Source organism: Calliopsis andreniformis, chromosome 12 (genome assembly GCF_051401765.1).
Source record: "Calliopsis andreniformis isolate RMS-2024a chromosome 12, iyCalAndr_principal, whole genome shotgun sequence".
NCBI classification, from domain to species: Eukaryota; Metazoa; Arthropoda; class Insecta; order Hymenoptera; family Andrenidae; genus Calliopsis; species Calliopsis andreniformis.
In genome coordinates, this window is record NC_135073.1 from 2,769,406 (window position 1) to 2,785,707 (window position 16,302).

General features: G+C 36.9%; 1 protein-coding gene across 15 annotated transcripts in view; it reads right to left on the reverse strand.

The window, feature by feature from the left end:
- Positions 1-2,541: 2,541 nt before the first annotated feature.
- The window catches only part of Mhc (myosin heavy chain), a 47,857-nt gene continuing 34,096 nt past the window's right edge, over positions 2,542-16,302 (reverse strand). For 11 of the 15 annotated variants that reach the window (XM_076389990.1, XM_076389989.1, XM_076389987.1 and 8 more), the window contains exons 16-25: positions 11,370-11,743; positions 10,761-10,989; positions 10,390-10,673; positions 9,627-9,705; positions 8,509-9,238; positions 8,057-8,418; positions 7,566-7,961; positions 6,771-7,115; positions 6,195-6,443; positions 2,542-3,544 (exon numbers count right to left, since the gene is read on the reverse strand). In XM_076389990.1, the coding sequence (XP_076246105.1) occupies positions 3,461-3,544; positions 6,195-6,443; positions 6,771-7,115; positions 7,566-7,961; positions 8,057-8,418; positions 8,509-9,238; positions 9,627-9,705; positions 10,390-10,673; positions 10,761-10,989; positions 11,370-11,743 (3,132 nt within the window). In that variant the 3' untranslated portion in view covers positions 2,542-3,460. Of the gene's footprint in view, positions 3,545-5,309; positions 5,380-6,194; positions 6,444-6,770; positions 7,116-7,565; positions 7,962-8,056; positions 8,419-8,508; positions 9,239-9,626; positions 9,706-10,097; positions 10,177-10,389; positions 10,674-10,760; positions 10,990-11,369; positions 11,744-16,302 lie in introns of all 15 variants that reach the window. The other 4 variants (XM_076389994.1, XM_076389998.1, XM_076389993.1 and 1 more) reach the window with 2 other exon arrangements.

The window sequence follows — 16,302 nt, forward strand, 5'->3', positions numbered from 1 at the left end:
CAGTTTTGAAGTTAGTACGTGGCTTAGACCGGAAAGCAAGATCGAGCATTAGTTCTCCTTCAAGCAAAAATCTTTGAGTACAGTACGTAAAAACTCACTGTAACGTAGTCTTAACGACGCGTCCCCCGCATACCTCTGTGCGTAATCGAGAGAGAGAGGACTTAGTTCCGCGACACGTAAAATCATAAACACTTGTATTCCTTCGAGTCAACTCAAACGTGTAATTATATACAGTTTTATAAGGTTTGTTAAATTGGATTTAGTTCAATCAAAACCTTTCCTAAATCCAATAAGAAGCGAACGCGTAAACGATCCCACAAATAATATATCTTTACCGCTCGAGATATATATTGTAAATTTAAAAGTTACGAGGCTATATTAACATCTTCGCAATCCTTGCGAAGGTCCTTTTCCTAACCTACAAGTGGCTCCCGGTGTTGGCAGTTGCGCATTGGTTCGTCCACATCCGTGAGGTGGCTCCCAACGAGTGCAAAGTTACCCGTTGATTTGTCCACGAAAAAATAACAATATTCCAAAACCCTGACCCTCGGTCAGACCACCTAGCCCTCGGCTCGTAACAATACAAACAAATATAAGATTCGGAAAAAATTAATAGGTGTTAAGATAAACTGTCTTTTTTTTGTATGAAATTACATTATTGAAACTTGTAATTCATTTTTATGTTTTAATACGCTAACCATTCTATAAATCGCTTACAAAGCGAGTAGAATTAAACGCTCCAAAAACCAAGGAGTTGAGACCGAAAGAATTATGGCTACGGTCACGGTCAGGTCAGAGAGCCGACCAAAACGACACGAGCCGCTTCCAGGGTTAGTGAGAAGTTTGAGCGGTTAAGCGGTCAGGATTTTTGGTCAATCGGAAGTCGTGAGCGGTTATAACCGGCCAGGGCTCCAGTCAGAACTTCGGTATACATAGACCGTCTTTTACGAGAGGAAGAATCGGCAGGTCAGGAATTGTCTCTCAACCAGCATCGAGTTGAATTGCTCAGCTGACATTTTTCAAAAATAGAAATTCACTCAACCTGAATTTACGACCACAGTTCAGCTGTATCTAATTATATTATGATTACCTCTGTGATCGATTATTGAAATAAATTAGTAATTATAGATAATTTTTTTAATCTATGATCATAAATGAATAATTTATATTTTATTAAATGCAGTAGGTACGTAGTAGAATGTTTGAAATGAGAGTTAAGTAAATTAAAGTTAAAAGCAGATTTGTAAATTATACTTTTATATCGAAATCATAGTTTTATTTTCTTTAACTTTTCCCTAATTAATTCAGTAAGAGAGGAAGTATTTAGATACTTAAGTACTTTCTCTAATAACTTAAATCATTTTCAAGTCTGCTAAGAAATTTATAGGTAGTTAAGCATACAATTTGTTTGTTTATGATGTAAATTATTGACTTTGCCAAAATTTTCAAATACAAATGATTTACCTTATGGCTTAACGATTAGCTTAAAAGTTTGAATGGAGTTTAATTTTTTAGAATGTTTTAATTTTTTGTTTGCTAAAAGCAACAATTGATACATACACTTCAGCAGCTAAAATTTAGTAGGAATTTACATAAAAATTAAATATGATTATTTCTATCTGCTGGATATCTTATAATTAATGATATATTCCATCATACAAAAATTCACAGACTTCGCTTACACGCAAGAGACAGGGAGATTGAAAATCTAATATAGCAATTTCGTAACCGCAAAAACTAACCTACAAGACAGCCCTCATAACACCTCACCTTAAAACAAACAATCTTAAAACAATCTATTCCTGAATCTCCGAAACGATCGAAGTTCCTATTCACTGGAAATTGAAGTCCCCCACGTCGTCGTCTCAGAAATGACAGCCCGTGACCTCACGCTGCATAACTCACGAAGCGTGACACGCTATACCTCACGCCACGTTACGTGACACCTTTTCGCATAACGCTACTACTCACAAGAACCCACCCTCATACCGATCTCAAAAAGGCTTTCAATCTTAAAATAAGATATACTTTTAAGAATATGTATAAAGATTTCATTTCTGATCGACGAGTGTACTTTGTAACATTTAAACTGAATTTGCTTTCCGGCGAAAAATTTTCTAACAAGGAAATATGCTGAATCACTTCGGCTTCTGAGAACTTTTTGATGGTAAAATGTTTAGTAGTAACAGAAGAATATCCTGACTCAGAGTCAAATGACCTGCTTTAATAGAATTTAGGAAAAGAGACAATTTTTATTTTGCAAAAACAATCCACTAAGTTTTAAAATGATCTAAAAGCAGTTGCTCCCATATGCTCACTCGCATTTTTGACGATATAAATGTGACTTATCAGCATGTACCTAAGTTAACGTTGGAAACGCTTCATTCGCTATAAAGTTTCCTTGCAAGTGAAAAAAACTATAACCGGAATGTTCTTCTGACGTAGATCAGTGCATAAACAATATCTTCGATTTCTATAATCCCATCCTTATGACGCAAAAGAGGGAACAAGGAAAGGAAAGGGTACACGAAAGGATGCAGATCACGTTTAGTTCTTAACTTTATTTATTGCTTATTTACTTTAATAAATACATATTTCGGCTCTCTTTATAAATTACAATTAAGTTTATAGGATAGGATTATCATTTGAATGACATGTATAATATGCGAGCTGCCGTGCAAATCCACGACTAGTATTTGAATTCGTGTTCGTTGCTCGTCTTCTGAAAAAACTCGTGTAATCTCGTTCCTTTGGTTTCTCTTCCGTTTTTTTGCAATGGATATATATATATATTTTTTAAATATATGATTCGTCCGCTTGATTCGCGCGTATACCAGTATACACATGTATTCCTTTCTGCCACGTATATGCACAGTACAACGTTTTTTTATTGTTCTTACTGGCTCTTGATCGCCTCTCGTCTCGACCGCTCGCATCTTACCTTTCTCTCGTTATCTCTCTTGCTCTCCCACTCTCACTCTTTCATTCGCTCTTTCTTTCCTCGACCGTCAACGCGAGTGGTGAAAGATTAAACAATTATAAACAATTCCCCCACCCATCTTCCCCCCGATGTGTTCTCTGGATTTCAATTGAATGCATCCCAAAATGTTCAAACGAGGAAAATCCTTTATTTGTTCGCATTTTTTCTTTTTTTTAGTTTGCTTGTTTTATGCTATTTTTGTATAGTTTCGAAACTGACAATGTAACCAAGCATGTACATTCTCGTATCGATGAAAGTAAAGATCGCGAAAGTGTACTATTTCGTGTTTTCTGCTCTATTTTTTATACATCAATGCATGTACGAGTGATATGCGTGTAGGGTGTGAAGATGATGGGCTGAATTTGTTCCGGCGAGATGACACGATGAAGGTTCGCAGGTTGCGATCAATATTTTTTCGTTTTTGTCAAGTTGTCGTTGCGATTTAAGTCTCTCTAACGGGTAAGTTGGTCGCATCGATCTTTACAGTTCACCATCGGGCTGCAGGTCGAAGCGTGGCGGGAATGCGGAACCATCCAATTGGGGTTTGAACGCAGATCGATGTGGCTGAAATGCAAAACAAATCGTTTTTAATATCGTTATCATTCGTGAGGTGTCGTCGTGACGTTTCTCACGATGGATCGATACGTGGAAAATCTACTCGAGAGCTTCAAGACAGTGCCCATTGGCTGCGTCTTGCTGGTAGCGATAGCATCTCGAGCATTCTGATTTCGTCGATTTTCATGAGAATATGTGTATGAAGACACATTTAGACGTTTCCAAACAAATACAATTTTTTGGGGGAACATCGTTCGTTTTAGTGATGGGATCAAGTTTTATATGTGTTTCAGCTTCAATTGATTTTTTGTTTTCGTGTCTATTTAGTGTAATCGAAGTGAATGGGTAGTTTATTGAATAGACTAAGTGACATGAAAATGGGACTGAAATTTAAAATAATTAGTGTATTTGTAGGTGCTTGAGATTCGAGTGCCGAATTTTGAAAGTTATGAGAAAGGTGCTGAGGTCATGTAGAATAATTTAGATTAAAAAACTAGCTTCCTGTCATATGGGATATTATAGCTGATATAGCATGTTTTATAGAGAATTTAAATGTATTTCTGACTTTTTTTCTATCAGACTAGATTTTGAGCAGTAACAATCTTTATATAAACTTTTAAATAGATAAGTACAGTCTTGAAAGTAATGAATATGAGAGACCTTTTTCTTCTAAAAACTTCATTCCAAAAGAAATACTAAAACATAATTAGAATGTAATTATCTAGAAAGAGGAGATAAGTCCAATCGTAGTCAGCCAACGACACATTGAAGTGACACTAAATTTACATATCCTCGCTGTTAAAAAAATATACTTCTATTAATTCTGCAAATAAATTTGAAAAAAATTGTATATCAAAGAGGTGCAAAAGATAGAAAAGTGTTCATTACACATTTAAATTCCGGATGAAAAATAGCATATACGGCACTCATCAGTGTTTATATGAAAAAACTGTGTTCTCCAATGTTATAAATAGTGCATAAGACTGTGGAAGATAAAACGTGCGGTATGTTTTGTATTAAAAGTAGACGTTATATGCATGTATACCTATTAATACTATTTGTTGTACCCTTAATCCCATCCCTAACAGAAATCCACATATCTTGATGAGCAGACAAAAAAATTGTCGTGGGGATTAAGTCACAGGTTCCCTGTTTTCTGTGTTTGCTTTGTTTTCACATTTAATGACTTCTGGCCTTAAATTCAACAGAAGATACTGGGGACTGTATCAAGGATCTTGCTACCTCTTATGCACCAGCCGAGGTAATCACATCCAAATGATTTCGTGACAAAATAAAAATAAAAATACAGGTAACTATAATAAAATATAGAATAATATTATCTTCATCATTTAGAGCCGCGTTGTTCATCCTGATGAAAATAGACGTAAACTCCCACGTGTGCACGTCACTAACTAATAACTACTCAAGCAAATCATCGATCTAAAGTACTAGATTGTAGGATCTACGGTGATCTGATACTATTGTGAATTCGTTTGAGGGGGGGGGGGGGGGGGGGGGGGGGGGGCAGGTAATTACACAACGTTAATCAACGACGAGGACCAAGCTTTGTATTCGTGAGATGTGCCTTTAGAGAGAAAGTGTTATCAGCTTGTAACAAAGGTCAGAGAGAAAAAAATGTGAAACACTGATGGGAACGATTCGCAACGGTTCTGTCTGTGTGAGATCGCTCTTTTGCGATCGTTGCGCAACAATTTTGTAGTTTTGTTTCTTTTTTGACACACACACGCGCTTGTGACACCTGTACGAACTGTACCTTACATGGACCGGCGCGGTGTTCTTTACTCCATTGCGGAGGGCGCCGCCTTGCGGGCCTTCTGTTGCGGCTATACAGGGACACACAGATTTTATGATTAGAGATCTTTCATTGGAATGCTATTCGTACGCGAGGAACTACGCTTTGATATATCATTTTGCTACCAGTTCGAATCCGGTTGTATAGTTTTAGCTTTTAACGTAGACCACACAGGCGCGCAGATTTTCGTTTTTGGAAACTTGTGTTGCCATGTACCTCTATTGATTCCTGCATTCTTTTTCAGGTAAAATTTTACTGTCTAATTTAGAGCAAATTTTTCTATTTCTAACTTTGAAATTTGAAGAGTTCATTTGGGAGTTTTGGAAAAATTCATCTCTTTCTCTTCTAAAAGTAAAATCTGTGACCAAAGTTTCTCGTAGGTAAGTCCATAAACCTACAGTTAAATAATCAGCTCGAAATGTCCCACTACAAAATTTTAGGATGATATAATAATGAGATATGTTACCCTACTTCGAAGATATTTCAATTTTAGAAAGCCTAACGAAATGAATCGATAAATTAGCAGCATTTTATGAATATTTGATCTTTGTTTTTAAAATTCTATTACCTTTCTAGAATATTTTAAATTACTAAAAATTTTTTAATCTTTTGCGGTCAATATTTTTACAGTTAACACCCTTCGATTTTTTCAAAATGAAGGAACTATAAAAGACTTCGCGAAATATAATTAATGATTACTATAAATCTCGAGGTATTCAAACAAAAAAGAGTCTTTCTGTTGTGGCTTGGTTTTTCGTACAATTTCTAAAGACAGTACCTGATTTTTTCTTCAATGTAAGAAGAACCATTAACAATCTATGGTTAAGTAATATATTAGTTGCTTACCGCTGGGCTCAATCCACGCGCAGCACTTCCTCCACGTCCCTTAGTGCGGAACTTAGTAATCGCCTGTTCAGCAAGGTCCGCCCTTTCTTCCGCTTCCTCGAGTTCCTGTTGTGCCTTGCGGAATTTGGCAAGATTCAGAGCAGCAATCTCCTCAGCTTCTTCGATTTGCCTCTTGTATGTCTTAATCTTCTGCTGGAGCTTGTCAACAAGGTCTTGCATGCGTTCGTGGTTCTTACGGTCTTCATCCGCCTGAAAGCCATAACAGTAATCACGGTTATAAAGTGATAGGATGGTCAAATATTTATTTTAAACAGCAGTTGATGTCAGTGGTACGGCCGAAGAATAAGTAAGGTATATGGAATAAAGGTAACGCCTCTCAATTCTGATTGTACATATTTCGAATACAATTCATATACGATACTATTTTTCGGGTTTTATATTATATTCAGATGAACCAAATAAGTTTAAACATAACTACTTCCACTGTATGACTGACAGTACAACTATTTCATAGATAAACGGTGCATGCGTAATAAATATGGTGGTAAATAAGAGAATTGATGTAGTATTTGGTACCTGGAAGCTGAGTTCCTTGATACGGCGTTCAGACTTGCGGAGGTTCTTCTGGGCGTCAGCATGTCTCCTCTGTTCTCCATCAAGTTCGTTCTCCAATTCACGGACGCGTTGTTCAAGTTTCTGGATGGCCTTCTTGCCACCTTTAAGGGCATTGGCTTCAGCCTCATCCAGACGAACTTGGAGTTCCTTGATCTGAGTCTCAAGAGCCTTGCGCAGTTTTTCTTGAGTCTGGGCATGATCTTGCTCAGCTCGAAGTTCGTCAGCCAATCTAGCAGCATCAACCATCGCCTTCTTTGCTTTCTCTTCGGAGTTCTTGGCCTCATTCAAGAGTTCATCCAGGTCAGACTAGAAAAATCAAATCAATATAAATGTCATTGAAATATTTTGCACGTCATATATGCACGTCAACGTAACTTGTATATTTCAGGTATTTTGCATCTTTAATGAATAAACAACTTGAGGGATGGCGTAGACTGATCTCAATGTCAAGCATTTATAAAATAAAATAAGTGTGTTCAGACAGTTAGTAGAGTTGAATAAATAATAGAACTGAACCTGGATTTTAAAAATGTAAACAATTTTGTGAACTAATGTATTATAACATATCTCTGAGCTGCTGTGTCTCTAACACTATCATATTAAAGTCTTAAGAGAGAGAGTTTTACTATTTTTTTAGATTTCTTTACATACTGTCATATAATTTATAGTTTTCTTCTTTTTTATAGAGAAAGTGTTTAATTCTTTCTACAAGAATATCTACTATATGTGTGTACTAGAAGTAAAAATGAGACTTACGTGGAGAGTCTGAAGTTCAGCTTCAAGTTTCCTCTTGGCAGCAGAGATGGAGGCGTTCTGGGCTCCCAGTTCGTTCAGCTGTTCGTGACAGTCAGCTAATTCTTGTTCTGCCTGGCGACGTCCGCGGTCGGCCTGTTCGAGGAGAGTGCGGCTTTCCTCAAGCTCGTTCTGCAAAGCGTTGGCTCGGCGTTCAGAGATTCCAAGAAGTTCTCGCGCCTCATCGCGTGCACGTTGTTCTTCCTCAAGAGCAGTCTGGACGTCCTTCAATTGTTGTTGGTATCTCTTAATGTTCTTCTGAGCTTCAGCGTTCGCCTTGTTTGCGTGGTCCAAAGCAATCTCAAGTTCGTTAATGTCAGCTTCGAGCTTCTTCTTCATGCGGAGAGCCTCAGCTTTGCCCTATAAATTTTGAGAATTTATTCCTAGCGTTACAAAACTATTCCAATTGCAATTTCCTTAAGTTGAAAGTTAAAGAGACTACGTATCGGACTAACCTTAGCCTCAGCTTCGAGCGATGCTTGCATGGAATCGAGAGCACGTTGGTGGTTCTTTCTGGTGTTCTCGAATTCTTCTTCCTTCTCCTGAATGCGGCGATCGATTTCTTGTCTCACTTGGCTGAGCTCAAGTTGGCTACGCAGAACCTTGTTCTCTTCTTGTTCCAAAGCAGCTTCAGCTTCCTCCAGAGCGGCTTGAAGTTCATCCTTCTCAGCCTCCAGGCGCTTCCTGGCCTTCTCGATCTCGTGAATGTTGCGTCCACCCTCGCCGATCTGGTCCAAAAGGTCTTTCACCTCGTCGGCGAGATTCTTGTTCTCGCGGCGTACAGCTTCCAATTGTTCCTGGCCTTCTTCGTACGCACCTAAGTGTAACATAAAACGTGGTGTTACATGCTACGTTGCTTTAAGATGTGCTTGTTATATGATAACAAATATCCTCTTAGATACATTACCTCTGAGTCTGAACAGTTCTGTACTGTAGTTGCGGCATTCTTTCTGGCTGGCATCGAGTTCGGCAGCAAGATCGTCGACCTTGAGCTTCCATTCGCCAATGATCTTGTCGAAGGCCTTCTGTTTCTTCTCGGCAGCGTTTGCAATCGCGGTCGCACGGTCGACTTCGATCTGTAGATCCTCGACCTCTGTCGACAATCTCTGTTTCGTCTTTTCGAGAGCGATGACCTTCTGGTTGAGGGATTCGATGGTCTCTTCGGCCTCTGCCAATCGGGCCTGCAATTTCCTCTTGGCTTCCTCCAGTTCTTCCGCTCGTGCAACACCCTCGGATTCGTATTTCGTGCGCCATAATTGTGCCTCTGCGTTTGCCTTGCTGAGTTGCCTCTGTAAGTCTGCCTTGCCTTCTGCTTCTTCTTCGACTTGTTCCCGAATGTTGTCCAGATCGTGTTCCAGGTTGCGGAATTTGCCGAGAAGTGTAGCGCGCTCCCTCGATTCCTCGTCGGCCAAACGTTTTGTGTCCTCCAGCTGAGTCGTGAGCGAGATCTTGATCTTGGACAGTTGACTGACCTGAGACTCGGCTTCTTCCAATTGGCGAAGAAGGTCGCTGTTTTCGATGGACAGCTTCTTCTTGGCGGCGTCGAAGTCGTTCAAAGTGCGGTTCACTTCCTCGAGTTTGCCTTGGGTTTCGTTCAATTGGTGTTGCAGTTGCTTGACGATTTTCTCTTGGGCGGCCTTTTTGGAAATGTCGAGTTATTATTTGGGTTGTCTAGTTTTTCTCTATCTTAGATTCACTTTTGAAGAAATCAGTAACAAATATAAACGTTAAAGTAATGTATATTGTACTAGCATATTAAATTTAAGGGGAAGAATTTTATTACCGCAAGATACTGAAAGTTCCAAAGTGAATCTAAGATTGAAATAGGAAAAATACAAACAAGGAGCAAGCTTTGCAAGCTGGACACACTTTCCAACGATGCAGGTTGCGTGTGAAAACATGTCTACAAGACTTAAGAAGTGTCTCTGGATTCCATTTTCCGCCTCAGCTACAACGTATTCCTGGCGAAGCTGTTAGTTGCGTTAGTTTGCCTGATTTTGGAGAATTTTTGAACAGGGATCTTACCTTCTCGTTGCTTAAGTGGTCTACGCTCGCGCGCATGTCATTCAATTCGCTGAAGTATTGAACTTTGTCCTTCTCAACCCTAGTTTATGTGGAAACAGATTCACAGAGAATTAGTAACTGGGGAAAACATCAATCAGAAAGAATACATTTGTACTGTAACGGAATAATATTGTTTGGAACATATTTCATGATTATTAATATAAACCTGAGTATTAATTAATTTGACAAGGGAAAAAGTTTCGTGCTCATTCTAACGCAATAAATGTTTAATAAACCACAGTTCATGGGGTATACGAAAATGGTGTTCAGTATGACAATTCCAAGTAGTGACGATTTAAAGAGAAATTTAGATTTCGTGCTATTTCTGGACTAACGTAGACTTGACAAGACAAAATACAAAACGAACGACAGACAGTTCTGCAAACAACTTTCGAATAAACAGGGACTCGACATTCTCATGGTAGAGTGTACCTTCTCCCTGGCAACCTGATCCGTCGCGGCGCGAGAGTTGTTCAGCTCAGAGTGAATATCATGACGGCCCTTTTCGGCCCTATTGAAAATATTGTATTACAGTTTTGATTCCTTAAAAATTCATGTTACTAAAAAACGGGAATCTTAAAAAAACAATAACCATGAGGCTTTCAAGTATTTGAATACGAAGAATAATAAAAAAAGTTTCTTTCAAAGTTCAAGAATTTGATATTCCTTTTTGTTTGTATAAAATTCATAAAATATAACTGATTTTTCAGTATTTTCAACATACCTAGCCTTCAGTTTATTAAGTGTGTCGATTTGTTCTCCCATCTCGGCAACAGCATCGTTATGCTTCTTGCGCAAGCTGGCAAGTGTGGCTTCATGCTGAATGTTGGCCTCCTCGAGGTCCCTGCGGAGCTTGCTAAGTTCGGCTTCTCTCTTCTTGTTAAGTTCGATCTGGGCAGAGGTAGCGCCACCGGCCTCTTCGAGACGTTCGCCAAGTTCTTCGAGTTCTCGTGCAAGATCGCTGCGCTGTTTCTCAGCTTTCACGCGAGAACCACGCTCAGCTTCGATCTTAGAACGTAAAGACGGATAAATTAGTTTAATGCCTCCTTCGTGATCGCTTAAAGAACTAAGTTACAAACTATTATGGAAATTTACCTCTTCCTCGAGTTCTTCGATGCGAGCCTGCAGTTCCTTGATCTGTTTCTGCAGTTTACCCACCAAGGACTGTTCGTCCTCGAGTTTGGCAGTCAAGGAGGAAAGTTCCTTGTCCTTACGCTGGATGGTCTGTTCGAGTTCCTTCTTGTTCCTTTCGAGGTCGGCTACGGCTTCCTGTGTGAGCTTCAAGTCACCCTCAACTTTCCTCTTGGCCTTTTCTACGTCAGCTCTGTGGAAAGAAACAGATATTTTTGAACTCACTGCTTCGAAAGTAGTCACAGTTGTATTACTTGTTTAAATCCTTTGCATTCTAGAAATGTACTAATAGCTATATTTTGGAAGCTTTTCAAAAGAATAATGATATTTAAAAAGAAGAAGTCATTGTTTAAAGCTCATTTATAACGTCCAAAAGTAATATTATTAGCAAAATTGATTATTGAGGTTAAACATTTTTTAATGCTGTATCAATGATGCTGATAATTGTTTTTTATAAGTTTAACTTATTAGTTATAAGTTCATTATTGCTTCTACTATTTTTGGCATTTTACGAACTTTACGTTTATGTTCATTTATTCGCATTTTAGATTGATACTAAAAAGGAAAACTAACCGTGATTTCTTCTCACGTTCGAGGGAATCTTCCAATTCATCGAGGGTCTGTTCGAGTTTGATCTTGACTTTGTTCAAGTGGTTAACCTTGTCTTCGGCAGCCTGGAGCTCTTCAGCAGTCTTCTGGTTAATTTCACCCTGGTTCTTCTTTTCCTTGTTCAATTTGTTGATGAGTTCGTCTTGGTGGGCGATCTCATCGTTCAGGTTACGAATTTGGTGATCCTTTGTTGCCTTGTCCTGTTCTGACTTCTGAAGGTTGAGCTCGAGGTCTTCGATGTCTTTCTTCAGACCCGCTACCTCTTGCTCGAGTTTCTTTTTGTTTTGGAAGAGGTTGTTTCTTGCGTCTTCCTCTTCTTTGCACCTGTCATTGAGATCCTAAATGTCCAAGAAAGAAATTAAGTAATGATTAGACAGACTCTTATTTTTTTTTCAAATTTGCTCAGATATTTCGTTTCCGACATGCGAGACTTTGAATAATATCCAATTTTCTAATTGTGGATTGCAATTTACTTATCAGTTTCAGTGATAGCTACCATCTTCTTCCTGCCTTTCATAAATTACATTATGATGTATGTCATAATATTAATTTTACTGCAAGGAATTCATTATTGTTTCTTTGAACTGCACATTTTCAACTAAAAAAATTCTACAAAGTTTGAAATCAGTTAATAACAAGTAAGTAATCATTTCATATGTATATATAAATTTTTTAAAATTATTTGTGGATGTATATTACATGTATTTGAATATACATTTGAGTTAATGTAAACAGTAGAATCGAATAATAGAATATAGTTATGTAATTTAACTAATCTGATTGAAAAACTATTCATGTTGTAAGACGTATTTAAAATTGAAAATGAAAGTCTTATAAAATTGCTTTCGTTGAAATATGTCTCAAAATCTCCATATACTGTTAATCAGATTTCTCAAATTTCGCCAAATTTTTCAAGTTTTTTTTTTGTGAAACTTTCAAGTGAATTCACATTTTTTTGGCACTTAATATCACAAACAGCAATTGTTTACATGTTTTGGTTTTGTTAGTTCTATTTTTCTTCCATATAAAAAAAATATTTCTCTCATCAAATTCTCAACTGTAATGGTTTTTTCTTAGTTATACGGTACTCGTGAATTTTGTTTGTAATTGTTTAGAAAAGAGTAGTTTAAAAAAATAAACTTATTAACTTTAATATTGAGTTTTAACATTTGCAATGATTTCAGTGAAACTAAAATTAAATTATAATTTTCAAACTTATTCCAATTGGGAAAATACTTCTCTGCTATACAGGCTTCTCAAAACAAAAGGTAAAGCCACTATTTCCAGAAACCAAATATGCTAAGTATAGAAACTTAGCTAGCTTGAGTACCTAGGACCTATGTACAAAATAAACATGTATCGCTATGTTTAATAATAGATCAAATAAGTTATCGACAGATCGCTAAATTTAACTTGACTTGCCCATGGTCAGTTCTTAGATGGATCATTTAACAAACATTTTCTGCTGTCAGCAAATCTATTGGGATGTGCAAATGATCATACTCAATCTTTTTACAACTCTGTTATTCCTCGAGGGTTGCTAGAAAATAATAGAGTAAACAAACAGTTTTATGTGTGACAGTAGCATTTTGGTAACCAAAGCTGAATTGTTGACAGTCTTTTATTCACTCAGTGCTACTGTTAATCGATGTCATGTCAAAAAGGTATAGTATAACGTCGATTTGAATTATGATTTAATAGTAATCTACTACAAAAAATAGAACTAGTCATGATAACGGTGCTTTATAATCATAATTTGCCTGTATAATTTTCCTATTGTAGATACTTCGTAATTTGAATATTTTTTGAATCAACAAATTAAAAAATATTAACAATGAGGCTTGATAAATCAGAGAGTGAAAAATCAATTTTTATTCTGAGAATGTGGTGGGTTTAAATGAAAACTATACAATATAATTACTTCCGTAACTTGGAATTAGGCTGTATCTCGGAATTTTACTAATAAAAATAAGATATGTACTGTAACTAACAATTTATCTATTCTTATTTCACATATTTTATAACTTCTGTCTAACCAACTGTGCATGTCTAAATTCTGAGTAGAACTTCATCTAAACCTGATAAGCTGCCGAACCAACAACGGCGTCAGCAAGTACTTAATATGAATTAACACGAAGAAACGAATGTGTAACAACGGTTGTCGAAGCAAAAGTTCAACGGAAGTGTGTTAAGGAGATGTTTGGTCCGCTGATGCGTGAAGAAACATCCCTCTTGCGAAGATGAACGGTCAAGGAATCACGCGATGACGCATATAAGTGTACCGACGTATAAATACACCATACACCTGTTACCTCCTTCGTTTTCTCGGCTGTTCCAGCGCGTAACCACGCCCACTTTTAATAACCTGGAATCTGGGATCGACGGCGACTAAATTTGGCTACGTCGAAAGTAGGGGTGAACTATTCAACGCTCCCTCACCGCGTTAAGCGGATTTAAAACGCTTCTTTCAGTTTTCTTGCTTCCTTCCGTCCTGCCCGTACATGGTACCGCTTAATTTTGCATTTCCTCGCTGACAGCGCAAGCACCTTAGCCAGGATCGGAATAAAATCGAGTCACGAACTTTTAATAGCGATTATTGTTCATTTGGCCACTTTAAAGGCACTTATATGGATTCTTATAGTAACTATTAACTAGGATGTATTAACCCCTTTTCCTATGATTTATTTTCAGTACTACTTTATTTCAGTGGCATAATTTGATAAATTAATTACATAAATGCAGACAAGATTCGCTGTTTCCATTCAAAGGGTTAACACAGTACTTTCTCCTTATAAAGTGAAATTATTCTTGTCTCTTCTGATTTTTATCTTTGATATAGTTGCAATATTCGGAAATGTATAAATGCAGAAAGACGTTTCTTATTCTGTATAGATTTATCGCTTGACCTAATCATGAGTTTATGACGAGTAATATTGTACAGTTCATTTGAATAAATAAATAAATGAAGGCTAAGCGTTGAAACAATAATGTAGTTATTATAGGGAATTATTTCACAAGTGATAGCCCATTTTTCCATGTTGAATTCATAATTATTTAAAAATGTGCTTTTTTTCCTATTTCTCGTATAGCAAAAGGGATACCGTTACGATTACTGATATTATGACTGAATAAAAAAAATTATGCATACCTGTTTATTGTTATAATACATATGATAAAACTTCTCTGTTGATATATTCTGAGCATCGAGATTACTTGGTTTTCTTTTTTACGACCCAAGCTACTTCGGCTAATGTGAGGAGGTTGAAGAAGACGCATGGGGCGATTCTAAATTCAATCTCGGAACGAGCACGCGACAGTGCAACTGGTGTCGACGGAATATATGAGCTGGCCGATAGTTGAAAACGCGCCCGTTAAAAATAGTCTGGAATTCTGGAACGAATCTGATTCCCCACAGAATTCTTCAACTTCTTTTTATATTACGACACCAAGCTTCTCCAAGAAACCGAATTCCTTCTCTGGAGTAACAGTTTTCTTCACAGACATTATGAACAGACACGATATAAGCAGAAAGCTGCTTTCGAGAAATCCTTTAAAATTACTAATTTCCTTGAACATTTACAATAAGAATTCAATTACAGTTACTCCGAATAATATTCAAACGTTCGTGTATTTTAATTTGTAAACTCTGCATTTTGGATAATTATGTAACGAAAGAAGAAAATATATTGCATCACATAATGTAATATCTGAAAGAGGAAATAATATTGACTTGTTACAGACTATTATTTAAGTAAATTTAAGAAGAAAAATTGAGGAGATGCAGGTTCTACTACATAAATATTCAGGTATTTTACAAATTTAAGCCTCGATATTAAAACAATGATCTTTTTACAAAGGCACGACCATCATTATAAAGTGAATCGATTGTGAACATTAAAAAAGGTTTAAAACTCGATTGTCAAAAGAATAACATTTAACACTGATTATTTACAAAGAAAATAATTTCTAATATACCAAACCGTTTAAAACGCGTTATTGAACAAAAATGATATTCAAAGCAATCCTAAATCTTTATAAAAATATCGTCATTTTAATTTGTGTGGTGTCTAATTATTCGTGTGACATCGAAACTCTTTTAAGTTTTCTACTAAAATTTTAACAATCGCATGCAATAAAGCAATAATTATTTTTATTTTTGGTCTATCTATTGTTCTATAAGATGAAATAATAAATTTTTGTTACTTGTATGTACATTTACTCATGGTACAAAGTTTAAAAGTTAAAATCGTGGAAGTGCCTGAATATAATAGTATCTTTTAAATACTAATATTCAAATGTCAATTAATCTATTATTCTTCTAAAAATTGCAACAACTAAAGAAATATTAACGTGACTTATATGCTAAATAAAATTAGGAGAACAGAAGTGAATGTTGAAATAGTTGGTGGCCATGAAGAGGTACTGCAAGAATCATTTGGACAAGACAAGAAAGAAGAAAAAAGAAAGAAGTGGCTGGAGAAGAAAGAAGTCTGACTGCAGGGACAAGATCTCAAAAAGTTATTTTAATTTTAGAACGAACGTGGAAACGGCCAAATATGTGAGGAGATGGAACAGGATGATTCGTCGCGGAAGAAAAATAGCGCGTGATGAGTAGCAAAGTCAAATGGGTCTGACTAATGGCGCACCTCCGCTACTTTGTGTCCGAGCCTCTTGCGAAACGACGATGTATCAATTACTGTCAGATGCATCATTTTCGGTAATCCGAGCCAGATTCGTTTAAATTATGATCGCGCGACCGGCTCGGGTTTCGTAAGCTTTTCCAGAAGAGTACACGTGGGAAGCTCCCATTTCGAGAAACGCCAGCTGCACTTTGAGATTCATATTTTTGATTCGCGTTCCGCCGCTATATTCTCAAGTAAAAGTGTATTCCAAAATT